This window comes from Mandrillus leucophaeus, unplaced genomic scaffold (genome assembly GCF_000951045.1).
Source record: "Mandrillus leucophaeus isolate KB7577 unplaced genomic scaffold, Mleu.le_1.0 Scaffold96, whole genome shotgun sequence".
NCBI lineage: Eukaryota > Metazoa > Chordata > Mammalia > Primates > Cercopithecidae > Mandrillus > Mandrillus leucophaeus.
The window spans coordinates 3,706,055-3,727,713 of NW_012110474.1; the positions used below are offsets into that span (position 1 = coordinate 3,706,055).

General features: G+C 35.9%; 1 protein-coding gene across 3 annotated transcripts in view; it reads left to right on the forward strand.

Annotated features, from left to right (window-relative positions):
- REV3L (REV3-like, polymerase (DNA directed), zeta, catalytic subunit) overlaps window positions 1-21,659 on the forward strand; it is a 205,646-nt gene that overhangs the window by 74,231 nt on the left and 109,756 nt on the right. For all 3 annotated transcript variants that reach the window (XM_011970620.1, XM_011970619.1, XM_011970618.1), the window contains 3 exons: window positions 8,494-8,683; window positions 13,751-13,825; window positions 16,982-17,142. In XM_011970620.1, coding sequence (XP_011826010.1) covers window positions 8,589-8,683; window positions 13,751-13,825; window positions 16,982-17,142 — 331 coding nt within the window. In that variant the 5' untranslated portion in view covers window positions 8,494-8,588. The remainder of the gene's footprint in view (window positions 1-8,493; window positions 8,684-13,750; window positions 13,826-16,981; window positions 17,143-21,659) is intronic.

The following is a 21,659-nucleotide window of genomic DNA, read 5'->3' on the forward strand; positions in this document are numbered from 1 at the left end:
CCCAGTTTGTTTTTGTTGTTGCTGTGGTTTATTTCTTTAGTGATTTTCATGGGCTAATTTTTGTATAGTCTCTATTCTTTGAAGTCTCTGCTCAGCTGGCATAGTGGTCAGTTAATGGTTGTCCAGAGATTGCTTTAAATGCCTCTTTTCTCAGCTTTTGCTGAGGGGCTCTGTGAGTATGTTGGGGCAGAGCCTCAAGATCAACAAGAGGCAAAATATTAGTCATCTGAGGTTTTTCCCGGGCATGTACATAGCCCTACATATGCTTATGGCCTTCTAAATTCCTTTGACTGTATCAAAGTTTTTCCAAGCCCCTGGTGGACATTTCATTCCTCAGTTTGTACTTTTGAATTTTTTGGTCAGCCTGTTGTTAGACCCAACTGGTAAAATTCCTCCATGCAGCTACAGTGTTATATAATTGCTGTTGATTGTGTTCCACAATGACTCTGCAGCATATAGGGCTCTTCACGTAGAGTGAGCCCTTAGTCAAATCAAAAAAAGGCAAGTGCTAGGAATGGAGTGTTGTTCAACAAGCTGCCACACAAGTCCAACAGTGGCAGTTTTCTGAGGGTAGCTACGGCTTTGGAGGAGCTCCAAATGGGTTCTGGCTTGTCCAATGGCTGCCTGGCTGCTAGTTTTTACAGCTACTGTGGATGCAAGGCTTTCATTTTCAAGACTGTTTTGAAGCTGCAGAGGGAGGGATCAGATTAGAACAAGTTAAATGCCACAAAGCTTGCTGTTTTAGCATTCATCTGGTGTTCCTGAATAAATACTTCTTGGATTGTTGCAAACCTTTAATTTCCAGAGTTCGGGAAAAGGTTGTTTTTGACAGTTTTTGCCAGTGTTCTTGTTGCTTTTATGGAGGAACAGATATTGAAAGATCCTTACTCAGCAATTTTGTAAATGCCTCTTTTCAGTCCTATGTACTTTTATCTACATCCTGCCGCCAATCTCTGATCCAGCCTCTTGTTACTTACCTGTCTCTTATATTTCTACTGGATCCTTGGAACACTGGTTCCATGGCTAATATGCTTATATTATCAAAATTTCACTATTAGCCTCCCCTTCTTGCCTGGTAGCCCACTCAGGGCTCTGTCTCTTACATCTCACATAAATCAAAATACTCAGTGCCTCTCTTAAATATCAGTATTCCTCAGGATTCTTGCTTAGGTCCCTTCTCTTGTATATCCATTCTCCCTAAGAAATCTTACCTAATTGTTGCTCATATTGGCAAATCTATCTTCTTCTGTAGCCCAGATCTCTTTCTTAAGCTCCATATCTATATGTGTTTCATTTAAATATCCATTTGGAAATTCTATAGACATGTAAAATTCTATAAATGCAAAACAGAAGTCAACCCGCCCCTATTTTACAGTTTTCTTTGAATGACATGATCATCCATCCGGTTGCCTAAGCCAAAAATGTAAGAATCATCTTTGATTTCTTCTGCCTTATCCTACTCTCAAATTCCAGTTACCATAGCCTCTTGATTCAACTCCCTATATCCTTGACCTTTTCTCCACCTCCACTGACATCTCGACTGAATTCCTCCAGCAGCCTCCTAAACAGATTTTCCTTTCTGTAGTTCTCTTGCCAGTGTCCCCACAATGTGTCCACGGAGAACTTTATAAAATGCGAATCCATACAGGTCATTAGTACATGCATATGCGTGCACACACACACACACACACACTGTTCCTCTCTCTCATACTTTTTTTTTTTTTTTTTTTTTGAGCCAGAGTCTTGCTCTGTCACCCAGGCTGGAGTGCAGTGTCACGATCTTGGCTCACTGCAAGCTCTGCCTCCCAGATTCACGTCAAGTAACTGGAACTACAGGCGCCCACCAGCACGCCCGGCTCATTTTTTGTGTTTTTTTTTCCAGTAGAGTCAGGGTTTCACTGTGTTAGCCAGGATAATCTTGATCTCCTGACCTCGTGATCCACCCATCTCGACCTCCCAAAGTGCTGGGATTACAGGCTTGAGCCACTGCGCCCGACCTCATACTCCTTTTCTTTCTCTCCATTGCACTCCTTGTTTCATCCCACCTACACTTTTCCTATTCCCAGATGCCATGTTTCTCTTGCTGTCAGGTTTCTGTACATACTGAAAACATTCTTCTTCATTTGCTTTGCTTAATCTGATTCATAATTCAGATATCAGCTCAAAAGCACTTCCTCTGATAAGCCTTCCTAGATTCTCACAAGTCTGAGTTAGATACTTGTGGATATAGCCATAGGATTTTGTACTTATTGAGCACCTGTCATACCATACTGTAATTGCCTATTTATTCATTATTTTCTCCAAGTAGACTGTAAAGTCCATGAAGTCAGTGGCTGTTTTATAAGCAGCCTGTGGTTTAGCACTGAACATTGGGTCTCCACAAATTACTTGAGTAGAGAAATCATGACTACATTTATGAATAAAGGAACCAACTATACCCAGCACTATATATACAAAGATACATTAGACAAATGTATGAATAAAGTAGACTTTTGAAACATCTGGTATTTCAGGGATATAGTTTCTCTTAGTAATGTGGGATTAATCATTTAAAGCCAATGATTCTAGATAAAGTTCTGTATATTTTATTTGAAGAAATAAAATGGCATAAATAAATGTGAAACTCGTAAGTATTATTTACAAATAAAAGGAGAAAATGAAAGGAAACTGTTACATATTATGCTTTGTTTTGCCTTTAAGGCAAAATATATATATATTTATAATATAAATATATATATAAAACAATCGGCTATCACCTGGTCTCATGTACTATGTTATTTTATAACTAATTTTCATCTGACTATAAATACATCATAAACATTTTCTTATGCTAGGAAATACACTTAAACATCTCCTGTTGCTGAGGTTAGCAAACTTTTTCTGTAAAGAACCAGATAGCACATATTTTAGATTTTGAGGGTTGTAGGGTGTCTGTTGCTACTACTCAACTCTGTCTATAGCAGAAGCAGCCATAGACCATTCTAAATGGCTGTGGTGTATTCTAATAAAACTTTATTTACAAAATCAGACAGCAAGCAGCATTTGCTACAGAGCCACAGAGCTATTATACAGATATAACATAATTTACTTATTTCCCTATTTTTGGAAATTTAGATTATCTTCATTTTTTTTCACTGTTGTTAGTCATACTCACCTCACATCTTAGTATCTGAATCTTTGTGTACATTTTGAAGTTTTTCCTTAGGATAAATTCTGAAAGCCTAATTTCTGAGGCTAAGAGTACATCCTTATGACTTTTTTTTTTCCATGAGAATAGGTAATTTAACACTTTCTGTGACTGAGTTTTGTTTAGTTTGTTTTGTGGTTTTGTGGAGATGGGATAAGAAAGATGGAATAAAACTTAGAAAGACAGAAGCAAAGGAAGACTGGAAGGAAACAGATTGAGTTAATGATAGTGATATAAAACTTGAGATGTTCCAGGAATAAGAAAATATGCAAATTTTTATAAACATAAATTTTCTTGCTCACATGCCAAGTTTTTCTGTTTTACAGCTCTGTTGAGGTTTGTTTAAAACCTTGTTTAGATTGAATTTAAGATTTGGGAGATGGGATATGCAAATTACACAATAAATATTTCTTATTCTCCTAAGATACTCTTAGGCTATCACTATTTTTATTTTAATTATCCATCAGCTTAAAAAAAAAAAAAACTTTTCTATTCCAGATGATGATAGAGAAAGAAGTCTAATTAATTAGAACAGAGATTGGCAAGCTACTATCCATGGGCCAAATCCTTCTTGTTGCCTATTTTTGTAAATGAAGTTTTATTTTAACTCAGTTATGCCTGTTCTCTTAAGTATTGCTTACAGTTGCTTCCAGGCTACAAAAGCAGAGTTATGTAATTGTGTCAGATACAGCATACCCCATAAAACCTAAAATATTTACTGTCACCTTCCAGAAAAAGTTTGCAGACCCCCAAATTAGAGGAATGGTACATTTAGTCTTTGTGTTTATTGAAACTGAATCTACAAAAATACCCCAAGTAATTTTGCTACAAATAGGCTAACAAGATTTTAGATGGGCAATTTAGAGATCAAATCAAGACACCTAAATTGCAGAATAAAATGTTGAAAAACGACATAAGAAATGTTGGGATATAGAGGACTTAATGTTTTGTTTTGTTTTTGTTTTTTTGAAACAGTCTTGCTCTGTCGCCTAGGCTGGAGTGCAGTGGCGAGATCTCAGCTCACTGCAACCTCCGCCTCCCAGGTTCACGCCATTCTCCTGCCTCAGCCTCCCGAGTATCTGGGACTACAGGCATCCACCACCACACCCGGCTAATTTTTTGTATTTTTAGTGGAGAGGGGTTTCACCGTGTTAGCCAGGATGGTCTCGATCTCCTGACCTCGTGATCCATCCGCCTCAGCCCCACAAAGTGCTGGGATTACAGGCGTGAGCCACCATGCCCAGCTGATGACTTACTGTTTAGAATAATTCTGGGTTCTGTGAAAGATGAAATTCAGAGCACCCACATACTCCCTGTTGAAGAGGCATCTGTCTTTTGTTATGTACTCACACACAGTGGGAAGTAGCCGGCTCCACAGTTTTGCCATGGTGTCAAGTTTTGATGGCGCTTTTTAAAATAACTTTTGTAGTTTCTGAATTAGGGAACATCAATCAAATTGGAAGATTCAAACTCTTCAATTTTTGAAACCTGTGTACATGGGCTTATTCTCCCAAAGACGATCTTATTTCTGTTGGACTTGTCTCACTTCAGTTTGCCATGATAATAAGAGGGAACCTTCAGAGGATGTGAAGGGGAGTTGTTGCTTAAAGGGTATGAAGTTTCAGTTAGACATGATGAATAAGTTCTGGACGTCAGTTGTACTGCATGGTGACTATAGTTAATAATGTATTATATATTTGAAAATCGCTAAGAGATTAGATTTTAAGTATTCTTACGACAAAATAATAAGTATGTGAGGTGATAGATATGTTAGCTCGATTTATTCATGGTGTGTACATATCAAAGTGTTATGTTGTATACCATATATATGTACAATTTTTATGTATCAGTTTTCCTTAATAGAGTTGAGGGAGTAGGGATATTTTCTTTCCTTAAATCTATATGTTACCTAGAAATACCTAATGTCCCGAATCCTTTAAGAATCCAAAATCATTTAGTAGAAGGTTTCAAAATATCGTAACTTTCACTAATTTTATAAAAACATTCTTGAAAGCATCTTGTATATAGAACTTCTAGAAGTATAGTGGAAAAGTGCCTGGACTGAAGTCACAAGTTCTTAACTAGACCACTAACTAGATGTTGAGAAAAGCTGGGTTTCTAGTACCAGCTACCTATCTCTGGACTTCTTTTAGGAGAAAAGCCACTAATTTTAATGCTAAATCCACTGATTTGGGGGCATTTTCTCACGGTTTAACCTAATCTTTACTAACGAGAGTTGTAGTAGACTAGTTTATCTCTAAAGACTTTACAGTTCTGTATCTCCACACATTTGTGTGAGGTAGAGCTAGTGGAGGGAAATAAATAGAAGTGGTCTGTATCTGGTCAAGATAAAGCAATGCTATTACAGAACTACAAATTTTATGGTAATAAAAGACATACTATTTCCAAAAAGCAACTGACTCTCGTGTTCATTTTTACACATTTCTCTTTCCTTATTTAACTTTTGAGTTTCTTATTTTATCCTGTTTCTTTCGTTTTCGCTTTATATCATTCTTATTCTGTATTAGAGCTGTTAGTGCTATGCCAAGAATTTCTTGTGTTGTGGCTGTTCTTCAGGAGGTTGTTCCTGAGGAAGGTTGATGAGTAAGGCACTGAGCCATCTCTAGCTACACGAGGACTGGAGAGAGAGGTGTGTCTTTGTTGATAGAGTAACTACAGATTTGGATGGCACTTCAGGTCATTCAGGGTAGGAAAGTGCAATAAGCTGGGGACCCTTCTCAACCCCACACACCCATGTCCTCCTGTAACCCTGATGATAGTTATATTAATTGTATCAGAGTCTCTCTTTTTTCATGGATGTGTTTCTTCAGATATTCAAAGGCTTTCACATCATTCCTTTCTCCTTAAGCAGTTATTCTGTTTTGTTGTGGGTTCTTTAATTCATTTAATAAATATTTGTTAAGCACATGCCATGTGTTTTTTGTTGAGTTCTGGGGACATAGTGTTCATCACCTCCCTGAGAGTTTGCCATCAAATGGGAAAGTCAGATAAGGAAACAGGCAATTATAATACGAAATAAAAACTGAGGAATTAAGGAAGCCAACATTGACTTTTTTAAAACATTGAACCAGCATGGTTAATGGAAAGAGTATTGGTTTTAGGTTTTGTTGATCTGGATTCTATTGCTTAATAGTTATGTGACTTTGGGAACATTAACCTCCATCAATACTGCAAGATTATCCTAAGTTTTAGAAATACATAGGTAAAGCACTTACCCTAGTACCTGCTGAGTAAATAATTTCTTCCTTTTTCCTAAGTTGTACATCCCTAAATTGTTGTAATTCTGAAGCCTATAAATAGAAAGTCAATCCCTCTGGCCCCTACTTCACAGGCAATGTGAAAACTGGATATAAAATTATTTTTAAGACACTTTGTGAACACTCTGCCCATAAACTATTAGTACAGTCCAGTTTTGTAATTGTTTCTTGTAAAATTTATCCAAAATTCCATTATTAAGATATATTGACTATAAACAAATACCTTAGGAATTTACAGTATTGCTTGTAAAATATGGCATTGCACCAGTAATTCTGTAATCACTGGTCTTGAATTTGTCAACTTAAGAGGAAATACTTCACTGTCTTCCCACCTCCCTCAACCTGTAGTTTAACATACCAGTTACTCTTAGTCAAATTGTGGTTTTTGTCTGGAAGGGTAATGGTTATAACATTTATTCTTGAGATATTTAAAAAGCAGTCAAGTAAGTCATCAGTAAATTGATTAAATCTATTTTCTTAAGACTCATCAATATAGTTTGAATGTTCTCTATTTGAAGAATTGAAAAACTATAGAATTTAGGGATTAATACTATGTTGTATTTAGAAATGAAATAGCCAAACTAGAAACTGAAATTGGTATAACAGCAACACAGGTTTGTAATTTTTCAAAAGCATGACAGTTGGTAGTTCACATCAGAATATTACAGTTGGGAGAATCAAATCTTGTTTCATTATGTGACTGATCTTTCCAATTTTGCTATGCTTTATGTAATAACTGTTCCAGATTTATTTTTCTGTCATAAGTGTACCTTAAAAATAAGAGAAGCTAATGTTATTCTTTATAAGAAATGTAAACTTTAAGATATCAACACAATGTAGAACTATTTTCTCTATATTTTATATAAATCATTCTAAATTATAAATGGGAAATAGTGATCAAACAAATATTTACGTTCCTACCAAAAGAAAAGGCCCAGTGAAGCAGAGTGAGGAGGGATAAGGGGTGGGGAAGAAGCCTGAGGCTTATGTTGGTAGGAGCACCACAGTGAGACTGGGTGACAGCATGAGAAAAATGGATGTGTTCTTCCATCACTGCTGTTCCCTCTGTTTGAATTAGACAAATGGCACATACCCAAGGGGAACTAGGGACAATGCTCTGAGGACAGTAACCACTTCCATACAGCCCTGCCAGATGCGTGAGAGCAATGGTGCATCTGCTTTTTGTTGCCATTGTTGTTACTTAACCTTGTCATGGACACATTATTGTTTCTGTGGCATTTCTTTTGTGGGTTCTCACTCATATTACTTTCTTTATCATGGCTATGCTGGATTGTCTGTTGGCAAGTCAGCACCATTTACCCTTTCGGCACCTTGACTGATACACCGGTTTCTGAGAAGTGTGCATGTTGGCTTTTTTCCCCTCTCATTTTGTCTCCCCTTGTTCCATACCACCAAATATAAAATTTAGATACCCCGAAATCCATTACAGATAATTGATCTGTAGAGATTTTGTTTTGATTTGGTTTTGTCTTTTTTTTTTTTCCTTTTAATGGCAAAATTTCATTTTTACCCCCCTTCCCACTGCAATAGCAAAATTCCACACACTGGAACTGCTTTTACATCCCCCTTTCTCCCAAAGCTGCCTCTCTTTTAAGGAAGGCTCTTGTTTGAAAACATTAATGCCAAGAAAGGCATTCATTGATTTATTTAGTAAACTTTTTGTGAATTTTTGTAACCTTCATAACACTGTGCTAAGTGGTATTTATAGATGATTCAGTGAAGTACACAAAACTAGTTGGATTATGAGGGTAAAATAGTCAAAATATATTCATCAAAACTACTGTTTAAATCATACTATTATACAAAGCTTGTATTTACAGAATGTTTCCAAATGTTCTGTTGTAAAATGTAGTTAATACCAGTTACTTTCAACTATGGGTTAATTTTTTTCAACTCTTCCCTTAGATAAGCTGTGTTGCCATTATAACATTTAAATGAGTTTCATGCTGAGTTTTGTATTGTTAAACTGTGTCTGGAAGCTAAACTTTATAATGTGTTACATTTTAGGTCAGAAGACATGTCTTCATCTACATGGCATCTTTCCTTACCTCTATGTGCCATACGATGGTTATGGACAGCAGCCAGAAAGCTATCTTTCTCAGATGGCATTCAGTATCGACAGAGCACTTAATGTGGCTTTAGGCAATCCATCTTCCACTGCTCAGCATGTGTTCAAAGTGTCATTAGTATCAGGAATGTAAGTATATGATAATATATTTTATAATTTCTGTTTATGTTGCTATTCTATTTAGAGGAAAACACATTCAGTTGATATACTCTATTTCTTTTACTTCTAGTCTAATGCAACTGCAGTGAATTTCTTGCTGTAACTTTTTAACGTGAATTTTTATGTCAGTGGAAGGTAGAGAGTCAACAGTGATTTTTGTTGTTTCCTTTTCCATTTCTCTGCTTCCTAGAACTATAGAAATTCATGTAATTTATTCAGCAAATATTTATTAAGTACTTTTTATATGCTAAGCACTGTTCTAAGTACTTGGGATATATTGCTGAACAAAACAAAGATCCCTGCCCATGTGGAAGTTACATTCTGCTATGAGAAACAGATAATAACCAATAAATACAACATTACATTAATTTATTTGCTATATGATAATTAGAACGGTGTAAGGAAAGAATTTATACAAGCAGGATAAGAAGGATCAGTAGTATGGGGTAGGGAAGTAGACTAGTGACAATTTTAGAGTAATCAGGGAATGTGTCATTGATAAAGTAACAACATCTGAGCAAAGACCTGACAAAGTAAGGGAGCAGGAACAGCATGGAAGCCAGGTGACTGAAATGGAAAAGTAAAGAAGAGTTGGACTAAATGAGGTAAGAGAGATATGAGAGGATAGAGATTGTGAGGACCAATGATTCTCAAAATGTGGTTTCCATACTTTGGTTTCCTAGTATCACCTACTATCATTAGTTTTACCTAGCTTGACAGCCATGAGAATATACCTGTCAGATCTCCAGATACATAGAGAATGAGTGAATGGCCCCGGCTACTATACGCTCAATTCCAGTCTCACTCCACATGACCTGCTTTCCATAGGCTACTCTTACCCTGTGACTGAGCATGGCAAAGATACTAAAGCAGGTCTGTAAGACATCCCTCTGTCCACTTGAGATGAGACTGGTATCTAGGTCTGGTGGCTATGCCAGCTTCTTCTGGCTCCCTTCTCATTTTCTCTTACATTTGGCATTTACTTCTTGGAGGACTCGGACTAACACACCTGGGAACTTGGTAATACTACATTCTTGGGGCCCTGCAATTTGTGTTTTAATAAGCCTTTCTGATGATTCTTATGCCTGCTTAAATGTTTGGTTATCACTCAGTAGGCTAACATAAGGACTTTGACTTTTACTCTAAGTTATTATGTGATTTCAAGCAGCCAAGATCTGGCTTAAACTGGAAAGGATTACTTTAGCAACTGTATTAATAATAGATTGTAGGGGGACAAGAATAAGAGCAGGGAGAGAATTAGGACATTAATCTGGGTAAGAAAATATGGTGGCTTGATATTAAGGTACAAAAGACCTAGGAATTAAAATTAAAACAAAAAAGAAAATAGTGTGGCTTGAACTAGGGTGGTAGCAGGAAAGTAATGTGGAGTCATCAGCTTCTGGATGTATTCTGAAGGTTGAGTTAATATACTAGATTTGCTGTTTGATTGGGTAAGGATTGTGAGAGAGAAATCAAGGTTGACTGCAAAAATTTAAGCGTGTTCTGCTAGTAAGACGGAAGGTGGAGGTGGAGCCAACTGACAGGAAAGATCTGGAGCTCATACAGGAACATTTGAGTTGTTTTATCTCTGTGTGAAATCCAAGTGGAGACCTTAAATCTCTGCTTTCTTCCACCTTAATCTAGGCTTTCCTCTGGACCATGATAGTATCATTTTCATTGAATTTCGTTCTATTTTTATCTCATTCCAGAGCAACAGAAGTACTCTTCTTATACTGTAAATTTAAAATCATTTAAAAATTCTTGAGTGGCTTCGTATTGTTAATAGAATACAATTTAAACTTCTAGCCATAACCTATGTGACCTCACCCCTGTCTATCTCTGAAACTTTGCTTTCTGTATTCCATTCAGAAACAGTGATCTTCTCTCAGTTACTCTGCTATCCAAGTTGTTTCTCACCTAAGTTCTTTGTATATACAAGTTTCTTTCCTTGAGTATTCTACCCTTCCCCAAGCATTCAGATCGTTGACCTCTTCAGAGAAATTTTCTTTGACTATCCCACTTAAAATAAGGTATTTTAAGTAGGGCATTATTAATATTGTTGTTTTTATTACTCTGTATCTCAGCCCATTATTTGTTTTCTTTAGCACTTAATACAGTTTGCAGGTATTTTAATTTTCATTTATTTACTTAATTTTTATGTGTTTCTTCCACTAGCATGTAAACTGCATGCTCGTGCACTAGCATGTTATGAGGTGGCTCAATAACTATTTGGTTGGATAAATGAATGAGGTGAAAGTTTACACTCATCCTATAACAGAAGCAATAATTATGTTAGGGATAATTATCTACTTTATCTTTTAGTTTTGTTTATTCTTGGTGGTTTCTAATAACTTTCCTATATATATCCTCATTTCAAAGTTGAGTCTCCAAACAGCCCAGTGAAATGCATAGTCACTAATCTTCCTGTATTTTTGTATTTGTTAAAGACATTGTCACATTTTTAGAGAAGTTGAGTTACAAATCTGGATACATGGGGCAAAAGATGAGCTCCTCACTCTAATTTTTCATTGCAGTTTTCTTTTTTCTTCTAATTTTTTGGTCATTTTCTTCCCTAGATCCCCTTTTTCCTTCTCATTCACTCTACATTCTCTAATTCCTTTACTCCTTCAATTTTTCCTACTTCTTTAAGTTACGTAAAGTTGCATCTAGCTACCAAATTAACATTTATATGAGGTTTAACTGTATTCATTTTAGACTATCACTATCCTGAGGCTGAGTTAAGAGATAGGATCATGACCTTGGGCAAATTTCTGGGATTTCTTCGTACTCATGATTTTAGAGAATCTTCTGTAAAGAGATTCTCAATCCATCAAAATTAATTAGGTGAGATTTTTCACTATCCACACTCATTTTCCTTCCTGTTGATATACTTTAAAAACTAACTCTAATTACGAGATACGATTTTTTTAAACATGAAAACATCTACTTTCAAACCCTTCCATTCTACTTTTTTTCCCCCAAAGAATCTCCTTGATAAGGAATTCTTTTGGCAAAACCATTCATCTGGCTGAAGATAGCCCATATTTCCAGAGAGCTACCTTTGTATGTATGAAACATACCATAGCAGAAAGGGCTGTAATTAAGGTTGAATTTGCTAGTGAGAGAGAATGATACCATTTATGTAATGTGTCTTTCTTTAACCCATTCTTCATGGCAACAAAATAGGGTGAACAGCAGCAAACTAGACCGTAAGTGGTATTATAAAAAGTTAAGAAAAGGGTGAAGGGTGAGAGGGAGGGACGGTCAGGTGAGACTTTTCTGAGAAGGTAAATTAAGCAGAGTTCTGAATGAAGATTAAACAAGCCATGCGGAAGTCCAGAACAGAGCTTTCCACTTGAGGGATCGAGTTAGAGGGCCTGAAATGTTAAGAGTGGCTGGAGGAGAAGGAAGAATGGTATGACTTGAGATTGGAGTGAGAGGCAAGGATGAGATGAGGAACCCTTTAGACCTTGGTAAATAGTTGGATTTTTTTTTTAAACAGAAATTACTTTATAGCAATAATACAGGTGGCTTAAAACAACTTAAAAAATTGTTTATACCCAAAATAATGACTCTGCTACCAAATTAGTCCTTTATTTGATGTCCACTACACTATTAGACATCACAGAGAGGTGGTGTCCTAATGAGAGTAAATTCTATTATCTACTGCCTGTCATAAGGGAACAATGTTTTTAAATGAAGAGTGATTGGGTTTATCCACCTAAAGATTTAACCATGTATTAACAGACCACTTTTAAGCCAATACAAAGCCTTTTATTTCATTCACAAATTTACACCTGTTTATGTATTGTTTCTAATTAATCATCTTTGAAAATAGTTTTCTGTGTATCAGAGGTTGTAGTGTAGTTTCAGATCCTCCTGAAATGATGTGAGAGTTCAGCTTATTTCATCTTGCACCAAGGATTTCTCTCCCTGTTATGTAGTCTTTTGTTTCCCCCTTTCCTCATTCCAGCTGATACCCTGAGAAAAAACTCAGCCATAACATGATTAGGTTGCTTAAGTAAGTTTATGGTCTTTTTCAGTCTCTTAAGTTCCTGTCTACACAGTTTTTTAAGAGGCTTCTCTTGATACTGTTGTGTGTTGCAGTTTTACTCATGTCAGCTACTGAAATATATGCTGTGTGTACATATAATAGGTAAATTGTCTCTGCCTATAGAACTTATAAAATTAATAATAAACAGCTGAATAAGGAAAGTAATATAAGTGTTGTTAAAGGACTTTGTTGATGAAGAACTTCAGTTTTTGTTTTTCTTTTTGTTTGTTTGTTTTTGAGATGGAGTCTTGCTCTGTTGCCCAGGCTGGAGTGCAGTGGCACAATCTCGGCTCACTGCAATCTCTGCCTCCTGGGTTCACGCCATTCTCCTGTCTCAGCCTCCCGAGTAGCTGGTACTATAGGCGCCCGCCACCACGCCCGGCTAATTTTTTATATTTTTAGGAGAGACGGGGTTTCACCGTGTTAGCCATGATGGTCTCGATCTCCTGACCTCGTGATCCGCCCGCCTCAGCCTCCCAAAGTGCTGGGATTACAGGCGTGAGCCTCTGCGCCCGGCCAGAACTTCAGTTTTTAACAAAAAAATGAGAGCCAGAAGAAGGTGACTGAAAGGTCTGTTTCTCTCGTATGTAGAGTAAAGCGAACAAAAATATGTTTTCTTATATGTGGAGTAAAGAAAACAAAAAACCACTTAAAGTCTTAATGTTTGAGATTAAGGGTTGGATGGTTTGCTCTTCCTTTTTGTCCATAGTTTTTTCAGAGTGATAATTTTTAATTCCCATCATCAGTAATGCAAAGAAAGTGATATTTTTTACACTTTTTAAAAAAGCTTTAGTATTTCATATGTTAACCTGTGCTAGGTTTAACTGAAAGGTTTGGGTTTTTTATAATTGTTTTTTGTGGGGATGGATAATATTAAATGTAAGACTGAATTTGGCCAGCTGAATCTAATTAGGGCAGTAAGTTGCATTATTTCATCTCTGAATTATGAAAATCATTTGTAATATCTTTTTCTTATATTTCAGGCCTTTTTATGGTTATCATGAGAAGGAAAGACACTTTATGAAGATCTATCTTTACAATCCTGCAGTGGTGAAAAGGTACAAAAATAAATGAAACCAAAACATGAATAACTATCATTTAAGTATTTTAATAATAAAAAAAATCTAGAAAGAAGGCCTCTATAGTTTGTAGTCTTATTAAAGACAGAGACCATAAAATACACATGTATATGTATAGGGAGAGGCCAGTGGCTTGAACTCTATGAAGGATGTTTTAGAGATGGAGGCTCCCAGCTGCTTCTTTCCTGTTACAGATTAGAGAGTTCATAGAAGTAAGTAAGGAGAGATTATGCTGCCATGTATGATGTTAGCCCTCTTCTGGCCAGACCTTAGTTCAGCATTAAGAGAAAGTTGCTCTTTAGCATCAAAGCAAGGAGAAGTGTGTAGGAGTGAGTCCAGAGCGAGAGGGCTTCTGAGATCTCAGAAACCTGTTGACTCTTTTTACTAGATGTTGGTGAAATTTTATATTCCAGGTTTTTTGTTAGTTTTGGTTTTGGTTGTTTTTTCTTCTCTCAGTTAGTCTCCCTGCCTCTAGTTTATCCTCTCAATCATCTTGGAGCCCAGGTTATTGAGGGCAGGGAAGGGCACATATATGGAAGATTTTAATCATCCTTTCAGATTCAAAACAAGGATTTTCACTATGTATAGTAGCAAGCTAGGGTAAAAGTGGCCTTGGAGGTATACTAAGTACTGTTTTTTCAGGAGGTCTTTGATGTTTTCAAGAATCTCTTCCATCTATTGGCTATTCCCATCTTTCTTTCCAATTCTATTTTAATGTTAATAAAACTTTGCTAATTATACGCACACATTCATACTCATAGAAACACCTTTCTCTTATAGCCATTCTCCTTGAAAGATTTATCCAACTTCTTACCTCTCATTCATTGTTTGTTTGTTTTTTTGAAACGGAATCTTGCCCTGTTGCTCAGGCTGGAGGGCAATGGCACAATCTCAGCTCACTGTAATCTCAGCCTCCCGGGTTCGTGCAATTCTCCTGCCTCAGCCTCCTGAGTAGTTAGGATTACAGGCACCACCACCACGTCCAACTAATTTTTTTGTATTTTTAGTAATGACAGGGTTTCTCCATGTTGGCCAGGCTGGTCTAGAACTCCTGACCTCAAGTGATCCGCCTGCCTCAGCCTCCCAAAGTGCTGGGATTACAGGAATGAGCCACTGTTCTCGGTTTTCCCATTCACTCTTTAATTTATTCCAATATGGCTTCTACCCCAACCATTTACTGAAAATTACTTTCACTAATGACCTCTGTGTTGCTAAATCCAATTTTAGGTCCTTACTTTTTGACCTCATGGTGATGCTTATGATGCCTTAAAACAATCCTAAATGTCAGCTTCTGTGATATATACCACCTCTAGTTTTTCTCATACCAGTCTGATCATTCATATTTCTGCCATTTTGTTGGTTTCCCTTTTAACATCTATGGTTGTTTCTTAGAATTCTGCCTTGGACTTTCATCTTTTCTCTGCATGTTTTCTCTTCCCTCTACAGATTTATCTACTCCCATGGGTTTGTTTGGTTTTGGTTTTTGTTTATCTTTATGCTTTTGACTTCCAAATGAATATGAGTAGCCTGATTTCTCTCTAGAGCTTCTAAACAATATATCAAACCACCTACTGGGTAGATGGAATAGCCCAGTGGTTATGAGTGAGGGCTCACAAGGCAGAGAAAATTTGATTTGAATTTTAGCCCCTTTGTTTTTTTAAGAGACAGGATCTTGCTGTGTTGCCCAGGATGGAGTGTAGTGGCGCCATCATACCTCACTGTAACCTGGAACTCCTAGGCTCAAGGGAGGTCCTCCCACCTCAGAGCTCTTCTGCCTTTTATTTGTGTGATTTTAAAATCTGAGATAATTTCTTTATTTGTAAAATGGAGATGATCGTACCACAGACTTGTAATAAACGTTACTTGTAATAAAGTACTTTAGCACAGTATCCAATATATAGTGATCACAAATATGTTAGTTACCTTTGCTATGTTGATAAAATGATTATTATTTTCTTTGTGATTCTTTTCCAATATTATTGTTGGATCCCCACTATACCTAAATGCCCTTGTGTCTAACTTGAGTTTCTCCTTATTCCTCTTCCAAAAAATCCCAAACAAACCAATTTTTCTTACAGTTCTTCCCCTTTCAAATAACTGCAACACCACTAACCAGCTGCTTAAGCAGGAAATCTAGGCATCACCTTCAGCCCCTTTTCTGTCTCACCCTTCACATCTAGTTAGTCATCAAGGCCTGATCATTTCACCCCTTATGTGTTTCCTGAATCAATACATTTCTATGATCCTTGTTATAGCCACCATCCTTAGTTTTTCCACAACAGCCTATTTACTCCTTACCTGTAGTCTTCTGTGTTCTATAGCTCGTCTGGTGATGTCACTTTTCTGCTATTCACCTCTCAGACAAATTTCACTGCCTCTTCACATGTCTTAACAGGCTCTGCATGCTCACTCTTCTCATTACTTCTCTATCCCTGCCTCTGACACTAGGTCACAGTCTTACTCAGTGGTTTCAGTTCCTGAATAAGCCATGCTTTCTCGTGACCCTTTACATGTGCAGTTTTATTTACATGAATACTCTTCCCTCTCTTCAGAGAAAAAAATGCCTCTTTTTTAGTTTCTTGCTTAGAGACTTTCTCTAAGGTTTTGCAGAAACATCCTCTGCACCTCTATCTGATTAGTATCTTTTCTAGATGTTTAATATATTTCCCCACGTAGTACTTAACTATGCTGTGTATAATTGTCTGTTGTTTGTATTCATCATTGTAAAGGAAAAAAAACTCAGGAAAGAAAAATATCAAAATGGCAATACCTCTGAGTGGTGGGATTATAAGTAATGATTTCTTTCCCTTTTTTGAATATTTAATCTTTTCAAAATTATTTGTTATTTTTAAAAGAAAAATTTTATTTTAAAAACCTTTTGGTATTTTAATTTTTAAACATAGTATCAAATTGGCTTAAGACAAAATATTCTTCATCCATGCAGTTTTTTGTTATTCAAAACATGTTGCTTACTTTAAAACTTGATTGAAACTTTTAATTTCTGACAAAATACAAATTTCCAGTAAAACTGAAAAGAAAATTTTGTGTGCTAATAAGTACTTTGTTCTCTATATTTCTATATTTAACATTTTAGGGAACATAATTTTATGATAAAACTTTTTTTTTCTAATTTAGGATATGTGAACTTTTGCAAAGTGGAGCCATAATGAATAAATTTTACCAGCCTCATGAAGCGCATATTCCCTACCTCCTACAGCTCTTCATTGACTACAATCTTTATGGCATGAATTTAATAAATCTGGCTGCTGTCAAGTTCCGAAAAGCAAGAAGGAAAAGTAAGGTTAATTTTCAATCAAAGTTTGAAACAAGTGTTGTATAGTCAGTGATTTATAAAATACATATTTAGAAAATAAATGTTGAGTGACTAAAGAATGAAAAGAAATATTTGCACAGTGGAATTAGATTGTCAGAAAAAGCATCTCAGAAAAACATTTTTTTAGTAACAGCTTTATTGAGTTATAATTTATATCCATTTAAAGAGGATGGTTTGATGGTTTTTAGTATACAGGCTACCTAAAAGGTATTGTGGGTTTAGTTCCAGACCACTGCAAAAGTGAACCCTTTACGTTGCTTAGCAATTGATATGTATTGTGATTCTTTTTTTTTTTTTAACCTCAGACCTTAATGTTACTTTTTATATTTTAGGAATAGTGTATGATACACAATTCTAGAAATCCCTGGAGTTGTTAGAGCCTTGTTACTTTAGTCCAGCACTTCCCTGATGAGGTGAATAGCTGTAAGTTAGTGGAGGTGTTGGTCTCTCAGCATTCCAGACGGATTCTTAAGTCCCTTGAACCATCACCTCCACCAATGAACATCCTTGTCCATTTTATCTCAGTGGGTCGTGCAAGCGTTATTGTATTTCTTTGTGTGACATGACCTGAAAAATATTGCAAGCAGAGCTTTCTCTGGGTGAATTTGGTACTGCTTTAAAGTTGTTTATTTATAGAGCCTTTGATATTATGAACAAAACAGAATAACATGGTTATTTGAATAAGTTGATTTCCTCTCAAAACAAATTTATTTCTCCTTTTGCATTTATAACTTTCTGAGGTGAAAATTAGGAGATTCCCAGATTTTTTACTGTGGGAATGAAAAGTTACAGACGAGGGAAGGCTAGAGCATCTTGAATGGTGAATCCTTTCTGGAAAGTTTTCAATATATTTTGCCCAGATCCATCAGTGGAATCACTTTCAGTGACAGCTATAGCCTTATGAAATGCACTTCTTAAATCATAAGACTTGAAAGTCAAAATTACTCTTTGACCCATGGGATGCAGAATGGATGTTGTGTTAGCAGGCAGGGAACCAACATTAGTCTTCTTGTACATCTCCATCAGACCTATTGGGTGACCAGGTGCATTGTCAGTGAGCAGAAATAGTTCGAAAAGAATCTTTTTTTTTTTTTGAGCAGTAGGTCTCAACAATGGGCTTAAAATATTCAGTAAACCATGCTACAATTGGTATACTGTCATCCATGCTTTTTTGATCCACTTATAGAACACAGGCAGAGTAGATATAGCGTAATTTTTAAGGGCCCTAGGATTTTCAGAATGGCAAATGAGCATTGGCTTCAACTTCAAGTTACCAGCAGCATTAACTAACCCTGCCAAGAGAGTCCTTTGAAGCTTTGAAATCAGGCATTGACAGCTCTCTAGCAATGAAAGTTCTAAACAGCATCTTCTTCACAGATAAGGTTGTTTTCATCTACATTGAAAATCTGTTATTTAGTGTATCCACCTTCATCAGTTATCTTAGCTAGGTATTCCGGAGAACTTGCTGCAGCTTCTGCATCAGCCCTTGCTGTTTCACCTATCTACAGTAAGGCTGTTTCATACGTTTGTGTGTTCCATTGGAGTAGTACTATTCATTTCCTTTAAGAGCTTTTCCTTTGCATTCACTACTTGGCTAACTGGCACAAGAGACCTAGCTTTTGGCTTATTTTGGCTTCTGACATGCCTTCCTTGGTAAGCTTAATCATTTCTAGTTTTTTATTTAAAGTGAGAGACATGTGACTCTTCCTTTCATTTGAACATTTAGAGGCCATCGTAGGGTTACTAATTGGTTACTAATTTTATATTTGCAATCCATAATTGACCCATATAGTCGTCTTAACTTTGACAAAGACATAATGGTAATTCAATGGAGAAAACATAGCCTTTTCAACAAATAGTGCTGGTATAATTGGATGTCCATATGCCAGAAAATAAAAATAAAAACATATTTTTATATGGTCTTCACACCTTATACATCACATATACTTCACACCTTAAATAATAATTAAAATGCTTCAGAAACTTAAATGTAAATTATGAACCTATCAGAGTTCTAGCAGAAAATAAAGGGAAAATGTGTCCAGTCTTGAGTTTGGCAATGAAGTTTCAGATATAACACCAAAAGCATGATCCATGAAAAGATAAATTACTGTTAGATTTCGTCAAAATTAAAAACTTTTACTTTGTGAAAAACAGTGTTAAAAAAATGAAAAGACAAGTCATGGACTGGGAGAAAATGTTTGCAAATTACATATCTGATAGAGGACTTGTGTATAAAATATATAAGAATTATTAAAAATCAACAATAAGAAAGCAAACAGTCCAATTAAAAATGGTGAAAAGACCTAAACAGAAGATATAAGTATGGTAAACACGTGAAAAGATGATATTCACCATTATATGTCGTTAGGGAAATGGAGATTAAAACTACAAAGAACTACCACTATATACCTATTAGAATGACTACAATTCACAAGACTAACAATAACAAATGTTGACCAAGAGGTGAAACAGCAGCACTGACATTCTTTGCTGGTGGGAATGCAAAATAGTACAGTCGCTTTGGAAGACAGATAGTTTCTCAGAACACTAAACATAGACTTAGAGTACGACCCAGTAATGGCACTCCTAGGTATGTTTACCTAAGTGATTTAGGTCCACCCAAACCTGTATACAAATGTTTATAGCAACTTTATTCATAATTGCCAAAAATATAAAGCAACCGAGATGTCCACTCAACAGGGAAATGGATAAACTTTGATAACATTTAGTGATAAAAAGGAACAAACAATTGATTCACATAACATGGATGAATCTTTAAAGCATTTTACTAAGTGAAAGAAGCCAGACCAAAAAGGATCCAAACTGTGTGACTTCATTCACATGACATTCTGGAAAAGACAAAACTATAGAAGTAGAAAATGGACTGTTGGTTGTTAGGGTTTAGGAGAGAGGGAAGTATTGACTGCAAGGGGATGTACAGGGGAACTTTTTAAGAGTGAAGGAATTACTCTGTACAGTTCTGGGTTGGTGGATACATGACTATTCATTCTTCAAACTCTATAACCAAGTGATATACCGTAACCAAGTGATGAAGTTTAATGTCACCAGTTATATGTCATGTGGGTGTCATGTGCCCCCTCATTTGATGTGATAACAAAAGTACTTCACCTCTGTGATATTCTTGCCAAAAACTCATAACCCCAGTCTACTCATGAGAAAAACATCAGACATACCCAAATTGGGAGTTGTCCTACAGATTATCTCATCAGTACTCACGACTGCGAAGGTCATGAAAAGCAAGGAAAGACAGATAAATAGACCAGAGGAGCCTGGGAAGATGTGGCAACTGAATGCAGTGTGGTGTCCTAGATTGGATCCTGGAACAGAAAGAGGACATTAGTGGAAAAATTGGTGAAATTCAAATAAAATGTTTTGTTTAGTTAATAGTAATCTTCCAGTGTCAGTTTCTTTGTTTTGACAAATATACCATGATAATATGTTAACAGTGAGGTAAACCAGGTGTCCGGTATATGGAAACTGTCTGTAGTACCCTTGGAACTTTTCTGTAAATCTAAAATTATTCAAAAATAAAAAGGTTACTGGGGAAACGAATAAGTTAGTTATCATTGTCAAGTATAACCAAGAATCTAAGGCAGATTGAGGAATGGAAGAGTTTCTAGAGTATATAATTAGGTATTAGAGAAAGAGGAGATAATTTTCATAATTAGTTTTTTCCAGTAGGTGAAAAAGCACAAGAATAGTTTGAATTAGCAAATATACAGAAACCATTTATTTTATTTATAAAAGTTAGATTATTGGAATGGTACTCAGAAGGGTTTTTTTTTCAGAATACAGGAAGTGTTTACAGATTTGAAGGCATCATTATGTGAAATTTATTAGGTTGGTGCAAAGGTAATTGCAGCTTTTGCTATTACTTTCAATGGCAAAAATCACAATTACTTGTGTACCATCCTAATAGAAGGGAAATTAAAAACAGGGAAATTGCACTATGATAAAAGATTTACGTCTTCTTTCATCATATAGTTAGCCCTCAGGTTTTTGCTTTTGTTTAGTATAAGATAAAAGATTATGCTGAAATCATGGACAAAATCAATGAATAATTTGTTTTATTTTATTTTGTCATGTTTTCTCAGGCATATTACAGTTTAACTTTACAGTAAACTTCTTGTAAGTAAATATATGTGTTACATATATGCAGAACTTCATTTTACCTGATAAATGTAATACATGTTAATGGAGTTTTACTTTTGAAAGTAAAATATATTCAAAAGCGAAAATGATTTAGAAATTTGTATATTATATGTACGTATACAATTTTGCCTCAGCACTCAGTTGTGTAATCAGTGGTCAAATGAAATGGAAATGATGCTAATTACTGTAGTTGTTAAAGTGAAGTGTATAAAGTATGTAAATGGGACAAATTTTTTTTTCTTCCTTTTTTGCCCAACATGGGTAAAAGAGGAATAAATGGAGCAAATGTTTTGAGCATCACAG